Source organism: Adiantum capillus-veneris, chromosome 17, assembly GCF_014529385.1.
Source record: "Adiantum capillus-veneris isolate H3 chromosome 17, ASM1452938v2, whole genome shotgun sequence".
Lineage (NCBI taxonomy): Eukaryota > Viridiplantae > Streptophyta > Polypodiopsida > Polypodiales > Pteridaceae > Adiantum > Adiantum capillus-veneris.
In genome coordinates this window covers 57,914,237-57,938,106 of record NC_140947.1, presented here as the reverse complement: position 1 = coordinate 57,938,106, position 23,870 = coordinate 57,914,237, and the positions used below count along the sequence as shown (strand labels likewise).

At 46.6% G+C, this 23,870-nt stretch overlaps 1 protein-coding gene across 2 annotated transcripts in view; it reads right to left on the bottom strand.

Annotated features, from left to right (window-relative positions):
- Positions 1-313: 313 nt before the first annotated feature.
- Positions 314-23,870, bottom strand: part of LOC147437305 (C2 and GRAM domain-containing protein At1g03370-like) — a 49,014-nt gene continuing 25,457 nt past the window's right edge. The window contains exons 2-4 of one of the 2 annotated variants that reach the window (XM_086486864.1): positions 1,409-2,467; positions 1,178-1,226; positions 314-884 (exon numbers count right to left, since the gene is read on the bottom strand). In XM_086486864.1, coding sequence (XP_086342990.1) covers positions 722-884; positions 1,178-1,226; positions 1,409-2,467 — 1,271 coding nt within the window. In that variant the 3' untranslated portion in view covers positions 314-721. Of the gene's footprint in view, positions 885-1,177; positions 2,468-23,870 lie in introns of both variants that reach the window. The other variant, XM_086486863.1, reaches the window with a different exon arrangement.

The window sequence follows — 23,870 nt, the reverse complement described above, 5'->3', positions numbered from 1 at the left end:
TTACAACCATTAATGAGACCAGTAGTCACAAGTTTTCAGATCAAGACCCATGTTTTTTTTTTTTTTTGGGTAAGTTGTACCTCAAGTCACAATGGCCTACATAGGAGGATGAGAAAGAGGGAAAGTGACCCACTATCAATGGTCCACCTCATAGAAATAGGAAAACAACTATCAACTCTTTCTCAAGACTCACGGCGACCTACATATACAAGAGTCAATGTTTAGTTAATGCCAGAAATAGGAAGAAAAAAAGTATGCCACCATTACCTTGCCATGTGGCACTACTTCAAGCTTTTATCCAATGGTTCACAGATGCTCTTAAGAGTTCAATGCTTCATTAAAGAATTATTCAATTGCACAATGTATCCCGAGTGTCTTACGTTGAAAAAACAGTCTGTTAAAAGACCATTACAATAGAATAGTTCTTTGTGGAATGAAAAGAATGGACATTGTCAAATTCTCATGAATAATACGGCGGAAGGTAGACAGATGTGAATCTTCTACTCAATAAACCATTGACACCGACATTTGTGCACCTTGAAATATTGACTAATATCAATCAGCTACCCCATTGGTCACTAATTACGCAGGACACTACCAGATCTCATAAATACATGTTACTCGAGAAATGATGATCACTGATACTAAGCCAATGGGGTCATATCACCAAGAACTAAGTTGGGTAAAATGACCAAGCCGAGCCAAGCTCAGTGAGCAGAGATTAATAACAAGACTTCTTTGATGCCAGAACCAAGAGCTGAGATAATTTTCTTACACCATCCATCAGAGTGACTTGCCATTGCCCCATTCTCCCTGGACCTTCAAACTTCTTATTTCTGCACATCATGCAATCATTGCCACCTTCATTAATGTCTGAAGACAACCTGATACACAGAAAGAAACAAAGATTCTCAGTCTCTGTTTCCATGTGCCTCATGGTGCGTGTGTGTGCACGTGCTTGCGCATCCATATGTCTGTGTACGCATGCACGTATTATGTGTCCAAAGTGTGTACAATACGCACACTGAATGCATATATAGAGGGGACCTAGGGGCTATATGCAAAGGAGACCTAGGAGCTATACACAGAGAGGACCTAGGGGCTATATACACAGGGGACTTAAGAGAAAGTATATATATGTGGTGTCACACGCATCCAAAAGAACCATGGAAATTACCTTTCTACTGCCCCGCAAAGAGCAGAGATTTTACCAATCCCAAAATTGGCTGAAATTGTGCTCCGAGTAAAGCAGCAAGTATCAGCTCACAAAAGGAGTCTGGAAGATCTATCTTCCAAATCTCAAATCTACTTTTGGAGTGGGAATTTGATGTGGATATATGAGCCAAAATGATGAAAATTAGGACTGCTGTCATGCATACTCTTAGATATTGTCCGACCAATTGCCAACGATTCTGGGAAGTCGACACTGGCACGTCACCAGCTCCCTCTTGTGACTCCAAGTTGCATGCTTTGCTTTCTGTGGTTAATGATTCTTGTTGTGGTCTTGCATACTTCTCGAGTAGCTGCGCAAACTGCTTGTAACTCTCTTGCAATCCTTGTCGTGCCCCCTTTTCAATAAAGCCTTTCATCATACTGCTAGTCAAAAAGTGAACACCCCATGAGATGCGTAAAAAACATGTTTTCTCTCCTGTCTTTGTTTGAGACCCTGAGAAGATGCAGTACTGGACATTCACTTTGAAGGTGCTCCCGTAGGGAACGTCCGGTGTGCTTGCCGACACGTCCACAACAAACCCTTTATCATCTGCCCTGGAATAAACCTGCTCCTCAGTCGCCTTGACAGAAGGAATCAGTTTTGTAGCTGCCTTGAGATACGTGACAACACGCCTAGGCAAGTCATTCTCTCCCCTTGTCCAATGCCCTTCCACCACATTCGTGGTTTTCTGCATAGCAGTCAAATCTTTTAAGAACTGACAGCCAGGCCCAAAAAGAATGCCATTCATGGCCTTCGCACTCATCATGTAAGTGCCTGAAAGTAAAACTCCTTTCAGTGGAGGTGGTATTTCTTCCACAGAAGATGGCACGCAGACACCATCATCATCAAAGAACGCAGGGAATATGATACCCTCATCCTCAATAAACGCATCCTCCCTAGCTTCTTCTGCAGTCTCAACTGCATCGTTCTTTGCAAGTGGAAGACACCATGGAACATGGCTCGAGAGCCAAGCCACTAGTACTTTAGGAAGAAGCCACACGATTATACTTGAAAGCCATGCCACAAAGACATGCAGAAGATAAGCAGAACTTGAACTAGAATGTTCCTTTGACGTCTCATCACTTTGATCTTCTGCACACGAGGAATGAGCCAGGCCGCTATGGAAAGGTGAGCGCTCTAGAGTGCTTGTCAACGAGGACGGGCTGCCAGTATCGGATAACTGGCGGGCCGATGAATATCTTGGAGAAGAGGACAGCTCTCCAAGAGACAATGAGAAACTTACACGAACCTCACCTGCCAAAACCCACAATCTTGCATCAGGAAGTATTTTCAAGGAAAGCAAGGGTGCAATAAGGAATTAAAAAGAAAGTAAGAGACGGTGAGCTTTTTCTATGTGGACACAATGGCACTGGTCAACACAAGCAACTGAAAAAGTTAAATAAGTGCTTCTGCAAGGAAGGTAAGATAGTATCAAGGGATCAACATATTGTGACCCTCCTGCCATGAAAACCTCCTTCATCCCTCCTGCATTCCTTGCAATATGTTAATCATAGGGCAGATTCAGACTGCACAAAGGCAGCCAGCCCATCCTCGCCTATTCCAAACTCAAGCATTCACACAGTAAGCAGACCTGCATATAAAGTACATTTGCGACTGTAGCATCAACTGGCAGAATATGGTCTTCTGATTAAGCCACAGATTCTCTGTGCCTGGGGTTGAGCGATCAAACGCTGCTCCACTTTTCAAGATGAAAAGAGTGCAGACACCTTCCACTTCCAGGGTAGTGAGGTCGCCCATGGAGGTGGTAGGTCCGGAAAAGCTTGCTTCCTTTTTTGGACGAATGAAAGCGTGCCACAACTCCTCCACAACCCTGCGCATTTCTCTTGGGCCGGCAGTATGAACCCTCCCATCCCCTTTGATCAAAACCTCAGCTGGCAACATGTAAAACACCTACCACCATTGGCCTCATGGCAGGCAGCAGAAATCTAGCCTTGTGAGTGGATTCCTTGACACCCAACTGCATGAGCAGTCAGCCACAACTTCCAGACCTTGGTTTGAAATCCAGACCAGAGTTATTCTTATTCAGAGAACCTTTTGAAAAGAGTTTTTTTTTTTTTTTTAAGGCTAGCTGCTTCTCGCTCACGCCCCTGCCCTCTCCTCTGTCCCCCTCACCCCTCCTCTTGTGTCTCTGCTCCACTCTCCCTGTCTCTTGCCTCGCTCTTTCCTTTGAGTGATGCACCTCCTTGCTCAATCCCTCATTGCCCGCTGGCTTGCTGGGCTCTGTCTGCCGAGGTCTCACATTTTAAATCCATAAGCCACTCTCTCTCTCTCTCTCTCTCTCTCTCTCTCTCTCTCTCTCTCTCTCGTGCTGCCCGCTGCTCTGCACCCTCGCGCTGCCTGCTCTGCACCCCCGCGCTCGCCCGCTGCTCGCTGCCCTGCCCCCCCCCGCGCCTGCTCGCGCGCTACACCCCCGCCCTTGCTCTGCTCTGCTCCCGCTCTCCTCGCGCCTTGCTGTGCTCCCGCTCCCGCTCCCGCTCTCTTTCTCTCCCCCTATGCTGCCCAGCCCCCCCTTCGCGCTGCCTCTGCAACCCCGCCCCCCGCCCCCCCCCCTCGCGCTCACGCGTCGCGCTGCCCTTTGCTCTTCTATGTGTAGGATGTCCAGCAGCGTATCTTCTACGCCTAGGATGTCCCGCAGCCGGCAATCCCCCCCCCCCCCCCCTTCTTCTACACGTAGGAAGTCTTTTTTTTTTAAAAAAAAAATATTTTTTTTTTTATTTTTTTTTTTAAAACCATACTGTACCCCCCGTCCCCCCTCCCCCATTTGGGTGGATGTTCTTACCAAAACTCAACAGAAGGCGGACGAAGCCAAGAAATGGATCAAGGTGGCCAAGAAAGGAAAAGGCAAGGAGATAACGCCCACGTCCACACCCAACAACATCATTAAGCAGACACTAGAGGAGGAATAGAGGAGAAGGGTGCGCGCTTTACATGTGAGAATTTGTGGTCTTAAAGACAAAGGCAATGTGGACGAAGAAGTAAAAGAACTCACAGCCTTGATGGGGATTCATGAGCCGACGCACACAAGGGCATGGAGAGTGGGCAACATAAAGAAAAATGGAAGCAGTGGAGAAACCTCAAAAGAAAGAGCACTCATCCTCCGTTTTCCCTCCATGGAAGCGAAGAAGTCCTTCTTGAAGAAAAGACCAACTCTTAAAGAGACTGGCATCTTTCTCGGGGATGATCTCACCCTCCCGCAGATCGCTCATATGCAGGAAGTAATGCCGGAGATTAGAGCAGCAAGGGGAAAAGGCAAGATCGCTTTTTACCGAGACGAAAAAGTGGTAATACTAGAGCGACGCTCCACATGACGGTGCGAGACTTATGGGACCACACTCAAAGTGGCTGCCTGGAACTGCAATGGATCTATGCGTCTTGATGTGGGTGCTTTTGAGGATAGCTTTACTGAAAGAGACGTCATCTTTTACTCTGAGACACACCAGGCCCCTGGGCAATCCATGCCTCACATCAGTGGATACACGTGGGAGACAGCCTACAAACAGGAGACACACTCAGAGCACAGAGGGCGGGGCTCGGGGGGAGTGGCAGTGTTATTTAGAGAGGATCTGCAGCCACTGATACATATAGCCCCCGAGTACATCAGTTTATGCATCAACCAGAGGACAATCCCCTTTCTCTATTTTGGATGATGACATATGGGAGTTCTCTAGGGATGGTGACATTATCATCCTAGGGGACTTCAATGCTAGGACTGCCCATCACCAGGCAGTGTTTTATGATACTTTAGAGGAGATGCTAAGAGAGCTAGATGTTGTAGAGACGGGCCTTTCCAGACTATCACACGATGTGGAATATACTGAGTATGGGCGACACCTGATAGACATGGGCACTGCACATGGATTGGCCATCTTGAACGACCTACAGAGATTTCTTGCTGCGGGAGGTTTTACATGCTTCCCACACAGACATGGAGCCAGCACAGTGGACTATGTCATGGCACAGCCGAATCTCATCTCTAGTATCCAAGATCTCACAGTTGGGCCCAGACCGATCGGGGTGGCAGTGGATCATGCTCTGGTGTCGATGACCATCTCCTTCCAGTTCAGTGTAGCACACAAGCCACGAGTAGCAGCCCCTACTCGCTACACATTCACACGGGAGACGGATTCTGTATACATGGACGGAATCTACAGACGCCTATGCACTGAGGACCCAGGGCGACCTCTGGAGGAGCTAACTACTATAATGACACAGACATTACATGAGTCAGCAGCAGAAGCATACCCACACACCCAGCCTGAGCAGAGCTGCCGATCAAGGAGCATGCCTCAGAACAGCTGGTACGATGAGGAGTGCCGCCAGACTAGAGCCAGACTTCAGAGGGAGGTGCTGTTGGGGGACGTCACTCACAGACAGTCACAGATTGACTTCCGACGCCTGGTGCGGCGGAAGAAGAGGGCTTTTTTGGCTCGACTTGAGCAGGATCTATATCAGCTATTCTTGAGTCAGGACTCGCGTGAGGCGTGGCGGCTCTTTCATGAGCAGTCCCCCCCCCCCTGCTATTTCCTCTACAGAGACCTGGGGTCAGTACGCATCATCTTTGTACACAGTACCTGGACAGCCGCCCCTCCCCAACCCCCCCGATCCATGCCCACACGCATGTGTCTTTTTCACCGTTGAGATGGTGAAGAAAGCTATTGACAGGATGAAGACTGGGAGAGCATCTGATCATGATGGCCTAGTCGCTGAGCATTTCATGCATGCCAAAGACCTACTAGCAGAGCTTCTAGCAGTTATGTTTAACCGTGCCATGTGTGAGGGCCTACGGGACAATTGGAGCCTATCTACGATCGTACATATCTTCAAATCAAGAGACCCCATGGAGCCTGGGAATTATCGCACTATTATGATTGGGCACACACTGGCACGGTTGTATGCATCCATTCTTGAGCAACAGCTGAGTAGATGGGCAGAGAGGGAAGGAATACGTGCAACTAGGCAGGCAGGATTCAAGAGAGGCTTCTCTACTCTTGACCATATCCTGACACTCAGGGCCATCATCGAGGAAGGCAGATCTCATGGGAGACGGATCTATTGTAGCTTTGTGGACTTCCGCAAAGCTTTCGACACAGTACCCAGAGCTAGACTGATGCGCAGATTACAGGAAATGGGAGTACCCACAGAACTCATTTGGGGGATCATGGCATTGTACAGATCAATAGGGCATGTACGCACCCCGGAGGGACTTTCTACACCGGTTCACTCCACTATTGGGGTGAAGCAGGGCTGCCTGCTCTCTCCTACTCTTTTCGGTATGTATGTGGATGAGGTTTCTGACTACATTGACAGCGATGGGGATAAAGGTGCTCAGTTGGCAGGGACATGGATTCCACTTTTGTTATATGCTGATGACATAGTGTTGATCTCCGAATCCCCAGAGGGAATGCAACGTCAATTGGATGCTTTGCATACATTTGCCCACGAAAGTGGTTTGTCTGTCAACCTGGGTAAAACCAAGGTTATGGTGTTTAATACCACCCCACAGTGGATCAGGAGGTCAGCACCTACATTCACATACGGCCAAGAGATTGTGGAGTACACAGACGCTTACACTTACCTTGGAGTGGTTTTTAGCGGACCTGCATTCTCACTCAGAAGAGCAGCAGAGACCAGACTTACTAGAGCCCACGCAGCATTGGGTAGATTGGAGAGGATGTGTTCACAAGTTCAGTTTCAGGAGCCCCGAACGAAGCTCTGGCTCTTTGACACCTTGGTGGCTTCAGCATTGCTCTATGGAATCGAGATATGGGGACCTTCACTGGATCACCACGGGAGGCCGGGTCACACAGACGAATGGGGGAACATGGAGAAACCTCTCGTCTCTATGATCTCGCGGCTCATTAGAGCCAAGGCATCAATACCACGGGCCATTATCCGAGCAGAGCTAGCGGCCCCCCCACTAGTGGTGGAGACGCTCACCAGATTAGTCTCCTTCATAAACCGCACATGGGAACTTCCTAGAGACAGATATGCTCGCATAGCACTTGAATCCTCTCGACAATTAGCCATACAAGGAGATACAACATGCTAGTATAGGGAGATGACATCATGGTTTCAGGCACATGGGTTCAGCATAGACAGGCTGCCACCATTCCATTACTCATTGGATGCACCATCTCTCACTCTTACACAGTCAGAGATCACCAAGCTCATCCGCCAAGACCTGACCCAGCTAGACACTAGGAGGACATGGATACAACCAGCACAGGAATTGGGCACGAAGATGGCTTTCTACAGAGACCACCTTCTCCAGCTTACGGAAGATGGTTTTGTGACGAGACCCAGATACATGGATACCCACTTGTCTCATGGGATACGATGTGCTATTGGCCAGTTACGCACATCTTCTCACCAGTTGCGGATTGAGACTAGGAGATACAGCGGAGTACCAGAAGCAGAGGACAGGCCATGTCCCTTGTGTAACATGGAACCTGAGACAGAGCTACACTATACATGCCGCTGCCTCGTCTACTACGAGATACGAGGCCGCTTCCATTGCTTGTTCAGAGAGGGTTTTGGACCACTCTCAAGAGTCATGGGATACGAAGATCAGAGATGTCTGGGTTTGTTCTTGCTCGAACTGCGCAGACACAAAGATAGCCTGATGAATGGCGAGGCTAGCTAGTCTCAAAGACGGATCACAGACTTCTTCAGAGCAGACACGGGACAGCCGCAAGAGCCACTCCCACAGCAGAGCTCCCCCTCGTCTCACACCAGAGGCACACTGATTGAACGAGCGATTGAACTGGGGAAATCCAGGCATCCGCAACTGCGAAGAACTACACAGCATCGACGAAGGCTACAACAGAAAATTCGGAGCACGCTGGCCAGGCATGCACGACGCCCGGTCAGACTACTAACCATGGAGGAAATTGATGAGATTCGCCAACAATCGATGCTAGATCTCTTGCGATTCACCTATCCCAACAAGCCGCCCATTTTTTGCTTAGTTTTTTGCTTGGCTCACATCGACCAACTTAGGACCCCATAGTATATATCTTTGTTTTGTACTGTTGTTAGGTTATTTTGTTACTCTGACTTTGTATCAGATCCACCACTTTGTAACTTTCGGGTCTCATAGGTCACTATGGCCTTTTGAAGACGTTAATATAACATTTCATTTCATTTCTCTCTCTCTCGTCGGCTAGATCTTTAAGGTCTCTTGGGATAGTTTCCTACGACGTTAAAACTCTCTTCTTCTTCTTCTTCTTCTTCTTCTTCTTCTCTCTCTCTCTCTCTCTCTCTCTCTCTCTCTCTCTCTCTCTCTCTCTCTCTCTCTCTCTCTCTCTCTCTCTCTGGTGTGTGTGTGTGTGTGTGTGTGTGTGTGTGTGTGTGTGTGAAGAAAAAGAGGAAAACGGCATAACCTTTCTTTCTATAACCCAAGTGTGGTAGATTGGTTATGCCATTTCCAAGTTGAATAACAGGTCTTGAGTTCAACTCTAGTCGGATAGATCTTTGAGGTCTCTTGGAATAGTTTCCTACGACGTTAAAATCCTCTTCTTCTTCTTCTTCTTCTTCTAACTGAAATAAGGCTTTAGAAAAGTCGTCGCCGTCGCTAAGAAATAGTTTATTTAAATGAGTAAGAAACTGACCTATTTCCATTGGTCGCTTTCGTTTCTGTAAGGTGCAGCGGAAGTGAATGTTGAACTTTGCTCAAGATGAGTGCTCCGAATTGTGCTCAAGGGTTCCTTTACTTACGGAAGGGAGAGCCTTCCGTTCCTTTGTTGAGAGAGTACAAATGATCACAAACAAAGTGGGTAAACACTGTGCATGAAGGTACTGAGACTGAGAGATAGAGAGAGAAGAATACGACACCAGAATGTTGTCAAACCCTCCTCCAAAGGCCCCACTCTGAATGGCGAGAGCGGTCTAATATTGATTGCACAAATCTCTACAATGCAATGGACTTGCCGACGATGAGGACGAAGACGAGACGGGCTGAAATCTGAAAACGCTAAGGGCTGAAATCTGCAAATCTTATATCTGCTGAATTCTGACTCTATGTCGGTGACGACGCGACGACGCTACGACGATGCGCTGAAAACAGAGATACTGAAATCTGCGAATAGCGGGCTGAATCTGCAAACTCTGTCCGATTTGACTGTGCGGCGAGGATCTGCTGCGGGAAGTGAGATCTGCGAGGTTTGGGGGCTACGGTACGGTGTCTATATGCTGAAAACTGAAAACGCTGAAGCTACTGAGTGTTCTATCGTGGAGAATCTGCAAAATGCAAGGGGATCTACAAGTTGCAAAGACGCTAGGGCTGTAGCTGTAAAAACGCTAGGCTGAATGCTGGAATCTGCTAACAAGAGGGCTGATCTGCAACTGCAAAACGCCAGGGCTGAATCTTGTAGCAAAACGATAGGCTTGATCTGATGATGAAACGCTAGCTGTCTTGCCGCGGAGTCTTGCTGAGAAGGTGCACTGTTGGACACTTGGTCCCTGCTGCCTCTTCTGCCAGAAACTACTAGCGTTAGGTTTCTTATAAAGCTGCTTGTCAAAATTGCCCTACCCAGTTTCCCAACAAAGTCACTTACTAATAATAAGTGAAAACTGGCTAAAATAGGGAAAATAGGTTCTGTGCACTATAAAATGCTCCAGTTGGGTTCTGATGGTAATCTGATAATCATGTTGTGTGCAACCAGGGATATGCATGTACTCTAAGTGCCTGGACATGCACGGTCTGCGAACAGACTCACAAAAGTGCCAGAACACTTCCTAAGCTAACTAAACCGAGGGCCTAGACATGAAGTAGCTTGTGCACATACACATAGGGTTAATTGTGCACGTGACAGTTTCGTATATTAGCTATTTCGTATGTCTTGTATAGTTCTCCGCGATTCAGCATTAGAAGGTTCTTCAATAGGCATAAACAAGTCCTTCTTCTTCTTCTTCTTCTTCTTCTTCTTCTTCTTCTTCTTCTCTGTGTGTGTGTGTGTGTGTGTGTGTCTTTTAGGGCATGTGCCGGCAACAGCGGGACCTCTCTCTGTCGCCCCCCTCCCCTCTTTTTCTTGCCGTTGTCGAAGCAGAAATGTTTAGGGGAAAGTTTCAAAAATTTTCAGAATTGCAGGAATTGCAGAAACTGTGGAAAATTTCAGAAATTCAGAATTTAGCTGCAGAAATTGTCACGAGGACGTGGCAGATATTAACCATGTTACAGAGATGTGGCAACTGCTAACCTTGGTTGTTGGTTTCTTTCCAATGGGTTTATTTTATTTGTTTTGAAGTAGCAAACGGTCGGACATTGTATGGCCAATGTGAACGGTAGATTTGTTAGGAAATAAGACGTAGCTAAATAGATAATTGAGTAGATTACTTAATGGAGAGAGACAGATTTATATACACGAGATTATAGAGTAGAGAGAGAGAGAGAGAGAGAGTACACACGATATACGTGGTTCACCCAATGTGGGCTACGTCCACGGGAAAGCAGCCACTCAATGGCTTTAGTACTTCAAAACAAGAAGTAGTTTACAAAGGGATTATACCCTTAATGGAGCTCCCGCCTTGCTTCACTCTCACCACCTCACACTCACCTTGTTGCATCAACTTCACACTATGAAATGTGTGTAGAAATGGCCTCCTTTTATAGGCCAAAAGGGTTGCCCTCTCTTATGAGAGAGAGCCATGTGTAGCCGCCCTTGTGCGAATAAGTCCAAATCAGACCCTCCAATCCGCCCATGTGTGGCCGCCCTTGAGAAGACAAGTCCGCTTTTGAATTCGGCCACCGGCCACCGGCCATTGACTTCCGACCACCGGCCATCGGCCATTGACTACCGACCACCGGCCAACCGACCGATTGTTTTCCGACCACTTTCCGGCCGCCGGCCGGCCATAATATTCCGGCGAAGAAGAATATTCCGACGAAAAAAAAAAGTCTCGGGGGCGGAGCGAAAAAAAAAAGTCTCGGGAGCCTCCGCCCCCGAGGCCTTTAAAGTTGCCCCTGATTCTTGTCCATGAAAATTTTGGTTTCCGGTGAGTGATTTTCCTTCACGCACGATGGCTTCTCCTCATAATGGGGGCCTTACAAATGTGCACTTTTACCACAGAAAATTACAAGGGTAAATCAGGCTCCATACTTAACAAGATTCACGCGTACACGGGAAGTGGTCGGCACTGGAATTCGTATGGTAAGAGGATGTCTAGGCTCAGAGCAAGATCATATAGTTCCCCCCCGTCGCACTTAGCAAGTTGGTGGATACTAGGAAGTGAACTCAATTAAGGCGTAAAGTCAACGTGGGACTACCAACAAAAAGTATCCAACAGTTGGGCCACATTGCACTTTTGGATGCGGTCCCAATGAGGATAGATGATCAGAAGACCGGTGGGAGCCCAACGGAAGCATCTCCTAAAATTTAGGGAACTGCTATTTTGGGCCGTGAAATGTGTTCGCGTCATTACCTCTGGTATGGCTAGGGGAACATTTTATAACTCTACCGTGAAGTCAACTGGGCAACCGGTCAGGATATTTTTAAGCGGCGAACCCGAAACGGGGAAATGCTTGTAAATGCGCCAAGTGTCGAATTTTCATGCACTTTCCTCTTGCAGAAGAAGTGGCGCTGAATTTTATGCTGGGAGAGGCCTCATTTCAGTTTTTGTCACAGGTTAAGAGCTATGGAGTGCTTCCTTTCCCTCTCATGTACAGTGTGGTGCTAGGAGTGATGCCCTGCACACTACACATTGCCCTCTCTCTCCCCTACGTGCAGTTATGTGATGCCCCACAAGAGGGCTACTCATTTGACTGATGTACAGTTGTGAGGGTTCATGCTTTTGTGCTAAGGCAAGAGCCTCCTTGAGCAGGAACAGTGGTAGCTAGCTGCTGCTCCAAAGCAGGCACTGGTGAGGGTCATAACCTCACCGTACAGGTGCAAAATCAGCGCTGTGTATGCGCTGTAATTTTACTGTTTTTCAGCCATACGGACGCCTAGACCATTGGGAATCGTGCCCCACTGGCAGAGGACAGTTAGGGGACTGTTTGGGGCTGAAAACAGGGCAAAAACCAGTAAATACAGCGTGCTGAATTTACTGTTTTTGGACAGGAATCAGAGGGTATACGCCAGTAGAAGCGAGTTCCAGCAGGGGAATTGGTTTCGCGCAAGTTTTGGGGCTGTTATGCTGCCGAAATTTGGCCAAAACAGGCGGTATCTAGTGGGATACAGTCAAAGGATTTCCAGGACTCTTCTTTGTACTTTACCCTCCTAAAGAATAAAGAAATACCGAAAGGGGCGCCAACTTTGGGGCCTACAGGTTGTCGGCGTATGCTCGGAGCATTCTAGCTTCCGAGCCGTGTGTGTGCTTAAGTGTTAATTCCCGTTACAGGTCTCCTTTGCAAGTGCTCTGTGTGTCTATGTTTAAAGTAAAGAATTTCGGGTGAAAGCCAACGCCTACCGCCCTACGGGCCGGTTTCATGGTTCCATCGCCGGGATATCAATCACTTTTTCCTCAAAGAGTGAGCCTAGATTGTTTAGGGTAAAGACACACAGTGCACGAACGCGGGGATTACACTATGGCCGACAAGGGGAAGGGAATTATGGAAGAGGGTTCCTCTTCAAAGGACAGGCAAGAGATCCCTATGGTTTTTGAGATTGGCGAGAGCTCACGGCCACGTCAGTCTGTACCTCCTGTCAACGTGAATGTCCCTCCAGTAGTACAGGGCTTTATGACTGGGCAACTTGAGGATGATACGTTCAAGACTCAATTAGTTGCCGCGGTGAATGTCTTTTCGCAGCTGGTGTAGAATCCGAGGTTTATGGAATTCTTGCAAGCGCCACCAGTGCAACAGCAAAATAGGCAACCTACGCCGCATACGGAGCTTGTTGATGCTGAAGCCCGGGTACTTCATGTGACGCAGGAGGAAAGGGAACACTCGCATGTTGCGAAGTCGGGGGCTCCAAAGCAAGTTCCTCCCGTGCTTGAACAGGTGGCTAGAACGCCTATTCCACAGGTTATGCCAGTTCAGCCCGCCACCTTTCAGAGCCAGCATGCTGTCTTGAATGGACAGGGAGCTCGATACCAGGCTATGCACTCAGTTTTTCCACCACCCACGGTACATCCTTGGTATTTCGGGGGTGGATCAGTGTTCCAAGTATGGCTGGTTATGCGCCTGGAAGTCAGCCGTACATGCCAGGAACAGTGTTCGGGGATATGCAAGGCATCATGCCAAACCCCATGTATGGTAATATCGGCATGCAGCAGGGTTTTCAGAGCAACCACGGCCAGTTTGGGGTGCCACAGGGTCATTTTGGCATGGCTGGTTTTTCTGGACAGCAGCCAGCTATCGCACCTCTGACGCAAAATGTGAATGGCCAAGGCGTGCCGATCATGCCTAGTACAGTGCCCATGTTGCAGACCTTTCCGTATGACAACTTGGGGGCACTAGAGAAGCCGAAGGCTTACAAAGAATGTGGTGCAGCAGTAAAGTTCAGTACCTTCAGTGGTTTCGAGGACAAGACAAAGGCACTCACTTTCCTCCAGCAATTTGATACAGCTTATGCGGGAGGGAATTTTACAAAGGCCTCGAAGGTCAGGAAAGCTGCCACTTTCTTAAAGGACAATGTGCTTACATGGTGGACGACATTGTTAATGCAAGGACAGGCACCCGCCACTTGGGTTTACTTCAAGCAAATGTTTGCATCTGCTTGGCTATCAAATGAATTTGAAGCCAATGTCCTGACAGATTGGCACCAGCTTACAGCAGCTTCGTGCAAGAGCTTGCTGGAGTACAATAGGAGGTTTTGTAAAGCATTACTCTCAGTGACCTCCTACAGATTTGTGCCATTGACAGAGCAGATAGAAAAGTACTGTTGTGGGCTGCCTAAAGGGCTTCGCGATTACTGTACAAAGAACAGAGTGGCTACCCTTACTCAACTTATGGAAGTTGCAAACACTGGTCTTGCCTTGTTGAAAGGAGAGGACAGTGGATTTCCGAGCAGTGACAAAGGAGGGCAGCAAAAGAAAAATTCAGCGAAGAAGCCCTTTGTGAAAATGGCTCTTGATGCGTCACAGGGATCAGAAAAGGCCACCAAAGACAAGGATTCAGCCGGGACTTCTGGAGCGCAGGCAAAGAAACAAAAAAGGAAGCCTTTTGTGCGCAAGTCGCTCAAGGAAAAGAAGGTCCTAATGGCTGAGACAAATGCTTTATATGCGAGCAGCCTGGTCACTTTTCTATCAATTGTCCACAAAGGAAAAGGCCAACTGACTCAGAGGATAAAGAAGATCAGAAAGGCAAGAAGCCAAAACCCACGACAGGTTTAGTGCCAGACATGGTGGGTGACAGCCCAGCACAGATGCCAATGAGTTATGCAGGGCATGGGGTAAAGTTAGGGATCAAACGGCACTCATCTTCTTTGATCCGGGTGCCAAAGCCAACTTTATCTCACCAGAGTTAGCTATGAAGCTGGGCATCAGAGCTGAAGAGATGGGGTACACAATAGAGGCAGGGTTGGCATGTCCTGGCCACTCAGAGTGTGTTACTCCCATCATTGGAAAACTGCGTCTGCATATTCAGTCGTATGTGGACACTGAAGAGTTTTACATCATGCCGCTGGAAGGTTGTGACGCCTTGTTAGGGATCTCGTGGATGTTCCGAGTGCATGAAGTCTTGGATGCCTACAACAAAAAGATCACTGTGCAGCATAGGGGCAAAACTCACATCTTGGATGTTAAGATTAAAGGAGAGTCAGTCCCTATTGTATTTGCTTTTGCTATCACTTCTGTAATAAAGAATCATCTTTCTGTGTACTTGATTTTTGCACGTGATGTCTCGAATAGTGATCAGTCAAATTTATCTGTGTTAGATAAAGAAAGGTCAGCATTTTTGCAAAAGTTTAGTGACTGTTTTTCTGATTCATTACCGTCGCAATTGCCGCCAGAGAGACCTGAGGACCATCGGATAGATTTGGTGTCAGGGTGTAGCCCACCAAATAGACCTCCCTACAAGGTTAGTGCGGCGCAACAAAAGAGATTATGGGCCAGGTTGAGGAGTTATTAGAGAAGGGGCTGATTCAGCCTAGTTCTTCACCCTTTTGCTCCCCAGTGCTCCTAGTGCAGAAGAAGGATGGCTCATGGCGCATGTGTATTGATTACCGTGCGTTGAATAAGAATACCATCAAGAATAGGTTTCCTATTCCTCGCATTGATGATATGCTCGATTGTTTAGAGGGTGCTGCAATTTTCAGCAGGAAAGACCTTAAGAGTGGGTACCATCAGATTCGTATAAGGCCAGAGGATGTGCACAAGACTGCGTTTAGAATGACATTTGGTCTTTATGAGTTTCTAGTGATGCTGTTTGGGCTAACAAATGCTCCTGCCACGTTCAACAAAATGATGGACCGGATTTTCCGCTCGCATCAACAGTTTGTTGAAACGTTCTTCGATGACATGATAGTGTATTCGAAGAATGAAGAGAAGCATAGGCGTCACTTGACCATTGTGTTCGAAGAGCTGCGCAGTCACAAGTTACTTGTCAATCCTAAGAAAAGTGAATTCTTCCTCGAAGAGATCCACTTTCTGGGCCACATAGTCTCAAAGGATGGTGTTAGAATGGATCCCGCAAAGGTCGAAGCTATCAAGACATGGCCAGACTTGAAGACTGTGCACGATGTCAGAAGCTTCTTGGGATTGTGTTCCTACTATAGAAGGTTTATCAGAAATTTTGTAGAGATAGCATCGCCTCTTCACGCATTGCAAAAGAAAGAGGTCACTTTCAGATGGACCCAAAAAGAGATTTCAGCTTTTAGTCTCTTAAAGGAAAAGTTGACTTCAGATCCAGTTATTGTTTTGCCAAATCTCAGGAAGTCATTTGTGGTCCAGTGTGACGCGTGTGGCACTAGCATCGGAGCAATGCTAATGCAAGATGGACGGGTAGTAGCTTATGAAAGCCGAATTTTGCGAGGGCCAGAGAGGACTATGCAAGTCTATGAGAAAGAGCTCTTGGCCGTGATTCATGCGCTTTCTAGCTGGAAGCACTACCTCTTAGGTGCTGATTTTGTTGTCCAAACAGATCATCAGACCTTGCGATACTTCTTTACACAGTCAAAGTTATCCGAAAAGCATATGCGATGGGCGAACACTCTTTCCATGTTCCACTTCCAGATTATGCATGTGGAAGGCAAGAAGAATGTTGTGGCTGATGCGTTATCAAGAAAGCCACAAATTTCAGCTGTGTCAATTCCTTATCATCATGAGTTAGATGACATGAAGGAACAGTATATTGCTGATGAAGATTTTGCAAGGATCTTTGAACAGTTACAACAGGGGAAACATCACGAGCACTACCTCCTCAAAGATGGTTTTATGATGATGCATGGCAGACTTTGTGTCACTAGGCCACTGCGACATAAGGTCATGGAAGAGAGTCATGTCCCACCGTATGCACGGCATCGTGGCATTGATGCAACAGTTAAAGCGGTAGAGGCGTTCTTCTATTGGCCTACCTTGAGGAGAGATGTGGATGCCTTTGTGCGAGCATGCATAGTTTGCCAAAAGGTCAAGTTTGATAGGCAAAAGGCACCAGCGTTGTTACAACCACTGCCGATTCCGGATAAGCCATGGGAAAGCATTGCTATGGACTTTATCTTTGATCTTCCAAGGACGCCAACAGGGAATGATGATATATGGACCATTATCTGCAGGTTCAGCAAGCAGGCCCATTTTATCCCTGTCAGGAAGAAGATAAAATCTGATCAGATGGCACGCTTGTTCATGTACAATGTGTTTAAGTACCATGGTATGCCACAATCGATTATCAGTGATCGTGATCCTCGCATGATCAGTTTGTTCTAGAGAGGATTGTTTGAGAACATGGGCACTACGCTCAAATTCTCGTCTTCGTTTCATCCACAAAGTGATGGACAGTCAGAAGAGGCTAATTCTACTGTCTTAGATCTGCTGAAATGCTATGTGTCAGATAATAAGGGCAAGTCGGAACAGTATTTGCCTATGCTTGAGTATGCGTACAATAATACGGTGCATTCGTCTATTGGCAAAGCACCTTTTGAGATTGTTGAAGGCGGCAAAGAGGTTCCTCCCATTTTGCATAGAAAGGACAAGATCTTTGAGGCAGATCGATATGTTGAGAACATGGATGAGATGTATAAGAAGATTAAAGTTGCCTTGGAGAAGACTCAGGCAAAGCACAAAAAGGCTGTTGATCGTCACCGTCGTGAATTGCTGTTATCACCTGGTGATTGGGTTCTGTTAAGGTTCGAAAAGGCAAGGTTAAAGAAGATGAAGGGCAAGGAACGGCTGTTTCCTAAGCTCAGCATGCGTTACTATGGGCCTTTTCAAGTGCTTGACAAGATCAGCGATGTGGCTTACAGGCTGAAATTGCCTGATGCATGGAAGATTCATAATGCGTTTCACGTGAGTCTTCTAAGACCCTTCGTGGGTGATGTGCCAGAAGATATGCCAGTTGAGGATCAGCCAGAAGTTGAGGAACTTGATGAGATCCTGGTACCTGAGCAAGTTTTGGCACATAAGGACAGAAAAGTTAAAGGACAAGTTGCAAGACGCTATTTGGTGAAGTTCAAGAACTATCCGCCTATGGATGCAAAGTGGATGGAAGAGCATGAACTGTCAGAGTCACCAAATGTAGTGCAACTTTACCTTGAAGCCTTTGGGTTACAGCCTACTTATGCCCCAATCCAATGTGTGCAAAGGAGGGGTAATGATAGAGCTAGTACATCAAATGTACATATGAATTCAGTGCCATAGATGGAAATGGCAAAAGTATGAAGGCCTCATTAAGCCATTTGTATCTATGTATGTTACGACCTTTCTTGCGGATACATGCGATGATAAAAGAGTGTTAATAGAACAAGATCATCAGTGGCGTGTATTTATGGTATGCAATCGAGGACGTTTGTGATTTCAAGAGGGGGGTATGTCACGAGGACGTGGCAGTTATTAACCATGTCACAGAGATGTGGCAACTGCTAACCTTGGTTGTTGGTTTCTTTCCAATGGGGTTTATTTTATTTGTTTTGAGACCCTCTTTTTGAAGCAGCAAACGGTCGGACATTGTATGGCCAATGTGAACGGTAGATTCACCCGTAGACGGGAAGTGGTCGGCACTGGAATTCGTATGGTACGAGGATGTCTAGGCTCAGAGCAAGATCATATAGTTCCCCCCCGTCGCACTTAGCAAGTTGGTGGATACTAGGAAGTGAACTCAATTAAGGCGTAAAGTCAACGTGGGACTCCCAACAAAAAGTATCCAACAGTTGGGCCACATTGCACTTTTGGATGCGGTCCCAATGAGGATAGATGGTCAGGAGACCAGTGGGAGCCCAACGGAAGCATCTCCTAAAATTTAGGGAACGGTTTTTACTGTTTTTGGACAGGAATCAGAGGGTATATGCCAGTAGAAGCGAGTTCCAGCAGGGGAATGGTTTCGCGCAAGTTGTGGGGCTGTTATGCTGCCGAAATTTGGCCAAAACAGGCGGTATCTAGTGGGATACAGTCAAAGGATTCCCAGGACTCTTCTTTGTACTTTACCCTCCTAAAGAATAAAGAAATACCGAAAGGGGCGCCAACTTTGGGGCCTACAGGTTGTCGGCGTATGCTAGGAGCATTCTAGCTTCCGAGCCGTGTGTGTGCTTAAGTGTTAATTCCCGTTACAGGTCTCCTTTGCAAGTGCTCTGTGTGTGTGTGTGTTTAAAGTAAAGAATTTCGGGTGAAAGCCAACGCCTACCGCCCTACGGGCCGGTTTCAGAAATTGGGGGATTTCAGAATTTTCAGAAATTCGGGATTTTCTGCAAGGAGCACAGAAGTTTCAGAAATTTGGGAAACAATTGTAGACAAGTGTGGAATGCACATGTATGCATGATGTGGTAACGCCTATATGTAAATAAATGTGGAATGAGCATGTATGCATAATGTGGAAACACCTATTTACATATGGTAGATTTCCCACTCTCAAGAACACTCTCCCTCTCTCTCTCTCCCTCTCCTATTGCAGTTCTCAAACATGAAGAAGCAAAATGGCAATTACGAATCTTTGGAGGATGCCATTCAAAAATTCAAAGAAGAGATGGGCGAGATCATTAACAAGATTAATTGCAACCTCCTAAGCACAATCAAGACACTCGAAGAACACGTATCAATTCAAGCAAGCACGATAAATACACTTGAGGATCTAGTGACCGCCAAAGATGAGGAGATAGCGTTACTTAAGATAGGAACTTGCAGGGGTGTGATCACAACACACTCTCGAAGAGAGAGAGCTTCAACCCTCAATAGTTGACGAACTCAACACGATCAAAGAACAAATGCGGACCATCAAAGACGGGGAGGAGCAACACAAAGAAACGAGGACTTCCTGGGTGGAGGTTATTACAAAGACCCAACAAAAAGCGGACGAGGCCAAGAAATGGATCGAGATCACCAAGAGAGGAAAAGGCAAGAAAACAACTCCCACCCCCAGATGTCTTTTAGAAGGTTGTTCAAGCAGTGTGCCATGCAAAAGCACACTGTCACTTGCGGATAGTGGCTCTCTATTGTGTCTTCGTGTGCAACAAACGCTATTTTTCTTATGGCTGAAAATGCTGGACTGTTGTCATACAATCACTGCTCTGCTGCTGTCCAGAAACGCTGCAAAAACGCTGGTATGACTGGCTGAAAAACGCAAGTCACAAGGGTGCAAATCGCTGCTCTTGCTAAGCACTTGCTTGCTGAGGAGCCTTGCTGGAATTGCCAAGCTAAGGGCTGGTCAAAACGCTAGGGCTGATGGTCTTCTTGAGGTGAGTGCTTGGTGAAAACGCCAATGATTGGGAGTCTTGCTTGGAGGAAAATATGCCACCAAGGATTCTTGCTGAGAAATTGCCTGTTGAGCAGTGGTGCTCTTGCTGCCTCTTCTGCCAATTAGTGCTAGTCTAGGTTTGCTTATATACAAACTTACTCAATTTGCCCTACCTACTTTCCAACAAAAGTCACTTTAAAATAGTAAGTGGAAAATGTCAAAAATAGGGAAAATAGGCTAAATGCACTGGAAAATTCCCCTGAAGGATTCTGATGGATTCTGATGAGAATGCTTACGATCATGCTGTGTGCAACCAAAGGATATGCATCTACATTAAGTGACTGGTCATGTACGGTCTGCGAATAGACTCACAAAAGTGCCAGATCCCTTCCTATTCTAGATTGACTTGACTGAACTGAACCCTGATCATGCTGTAGCTTGTCCACGGACACATAGGTTTGGATGTGTCACATGGCATCCCCTCCTTTTCAAAGTGAGGTACTCGTACCGAACTGTATGACGTCGAGGGAGATCGCCAATAGCATACGGAATCCTGGAAGGGACTCTTCGCCGGCCCACTCGGATGTGTGGGTCGTGCGGTACTTGAACTTCATAAAGGTCTGCAACGCTTGCTTCTTTGGGCCGCGCCGAAAGCGACACAAAGTCTTCTGTGGCTCCTTCAATGCTTCAACTTCATCGAGAGTCATGCTTTTTTCTTCTTCAAGAATCTCCATGGCTGAAAATTCCTGAAACCATTTCCAACACAAAACCATGAACATACCTATTCCATGTAAAGTGACTGGAAAAAATCTTGTCTTCCTCAAAGACTGTGCATGCAATGTAGATGAACAAAGAGACGGAGTGCCAAACCGTTCACCACACACACGCAAACAATGAGCTCAAATCTTGTCGTGCTGATCTAAATCAATCAACTGTGGCAATTCACAACGGAAATGCCCATGCTTGATGCTCATACTTTCTTGTGCTCTTTCTACGAATGTGTCATGCCAAGGAAGAGACATGGAATGTGACTTCCTAGAATACATACTTTTCAGCTTTTCATGAGAAATCCACATATATTCGTGCTCGTTCATGAGGGAAACGTGCTCAACGTACACTATGTCATGCCTAGAAAAAGGGATCACATACAGACGCTGACTAAAATACAAGAAACGATCACGAATAAAACACTCGAACAATGCGTACGTATTAATCATGCGAACACATAATACTTCTCGTGAGGGTTCGTTGGACCTAGGCTCGAGAGCCAAGATCGGTTCTTCTTGAATGATCGAATTGTCCTGTGGGGGTTCTTTGGACCTCGACTCGAAAGCCAAGATCGGTTCTTCGTGATTGATCGAATCTGCAATGAGGTTAGCTTCACTAGAGAAAGCATAAACTAAACCATCATCCTGGTGAACAATCACGTCATCTTCATGCAAATCATCATGCTTGTGAGAAATCGCATCTTGATCATGCAAATCATCATGCTTATCTTTGTCATCCAAATCATCATACTCATCATTATCATTCCAATCATCATGCTTATCATCATGCAAATCTTGTGTGACATGCTTTCGAGACGAAGAGGGGATGTCACGTGACACATCCAACCCTATGTGTCCGTGGACAAGCTATAGCATGATCAGGGTTCAATCAGTCAAGTCAGTCTAGAATAGAAAGTGATCTGGCACTTTTGTGAGTCTATTCGTAGACCGTGCATGCCCAGACACTTAATGTAGATGCATATCCTCTGGTTGCACACAGCATGATCATAAGCATTCCCATCAAAATCCTTCAGAGGAATTTAACAGTGCATTTAGCCTATTTTCCCTATTTTTGACATTTTTCACTTATTATTTTTAAGTGCTTTTGTTGGAAAGTAAGTAGGGCAATTTTGCTAAGTTTGTATATAAGCAAACTAGAGCTAGCACTATTTGACAGAAGAGGCAACAGGAGCCAAGCTCAGCAGCCAACTTCTCAACAAGAACTTGGTGGTCTCCCCTCCAAGCAAAGGACTCAGCACCTTGGCGTTTCCATCCAGGTCATCGCCATACCTTCCAGCCTAGCTTTGTTGCATCATCATCATCGCCACAGGAACCCCATCAGATAGCGTTTTTCCAAGAGTTTCCCTAGCGTTTTCACTCAACATCATCGCCAGAAACCCCAGCACATAGCGTTTTTGGATTGAAGCAGATATGCAGCCCTAGCGTTTTTGAAGTTCTCAGCCTTTGCAAGTTCAGCCCTGCAGATTTTCAGCAATGAAAGACTTGAAAATTCAGCCCTAAAGAAGTAGCAGATTCAGCCCGGAAAGACCATCAGTTTTCAGCATAAAGAAACCTCAGTTTTCAGCCCTAAACCTGCAAATTTTCAGTGTCAAAGACCGACAAAAATAGCCCCCAAAATCAGTGTTTTTGGACTAGTCGTAGATTTCAGCCCATAGCGTTTTTGGACAGTAGTAGAAAGATTGCAGATTTCAGCCCTTAGGTCGGTCTCGTCATCCCCGTCGTCATCGTCAACATAGCCTAGACTTGCATCAGTCTCATGCATCACCATTGTACCAGATTGTGCAATCATAAGTAGACCACTCTCGCCGACGAGAGTGGGGCCTTCGGAGGAGGGTTTTACAACGTCTCGGGTGTCGTATCTCTCTTCTCTCTCTATCTCTCAATCTCATACACTTGCACGCACAGTGTCCATTCACTTTGTTTGTGATCATAGCATTTCTCATTAAGAACGGAAGGCTCTCCCTTCCATAAGAACAAAAGGAACCTTGAGCACAGTTCGGAGCACTCATCTTGAGCACAGTTCAGAGCACTCATCTTGAGCAAAGCGCAAACATTCATTCCGCTGCACCTAAGATTGGTATCAGAGCTTCGGCAGTGTTTTGTATCACTCAAGGAAAGAATCACAAGAATTTTTTTTGCTTGTTGCGGTCGCACGAACCCAAGTTCGCTTGGGCGTGTCGATTCCTAATCGTGTTTTTGAAGAGTGACAAGAATCCCAAGAAAGAAGGGCTTGTCCAACCTCCCCTTGTGTCTCTTTTCACTCATTGAGAGCGGACCGTGCACTTAGCAGCCGGCCAATCAACGTGAGGTGGGAAAAAGCAAGGGATACGCCCGCAGAAAGGAGTAGAACTCGGGTGAAGAGAAGATCCTTCTCAAACGCGGTTTGCAAGCGAAAGAAAACCTCAGGAACCTCAAGACCCTCAAGAACCCAAGAACCCAAGACCCACAAGAACCCAAGTTCCTCGTGAACTTAAAAACCCAAGACCACAAGAACCCGCAAGAACCCACGACTTCAGAATGGTCATCACTCGAAGCGGAATGGATACTTCGCTTGGAAATGATCAACATGAGAGAGGCGACGAAGAATTTTCCTCACCAGGAGATTTTTCCGACCCTCCCCCTTCGCCATCTACGCCACAAAGTGTACCAAACCCTATGGAAGCAATGGTCAAGCAGATGATGGATATGATGGCCAAACAAGAAGAGACTCGCATGAACATGATGGCCCAACAACAAGAAGCGAATCGAATTGCGTTGGCACAACAAGAAGCAAATAGCATTGCTTTAGAACGTGAGCGCGATGAACGAAACGAAAGAAAAGCAGAAAGAAAGGCCGAGCGTGAAGCTCAAAGAGTGGCCTTGGAGATCAAGCGTGAGGCTCAAAGAGAACTACGCACTTAAGAATTGGTTCGACAAGTGCTTACCTCGAAGTCCGAACCAGCCAAAGATCGTGGGAGTTCCTCAAGTTGCGCAAGCCACGATGCGGATTTCAACCATCCAGTCACAGCGAAGTTGACTTTCAGTAAGTATGATGGTAAGATGGATGCTACGGTTATTCATTCTTGGTTGCATCACTTTAATGCTTATTTTG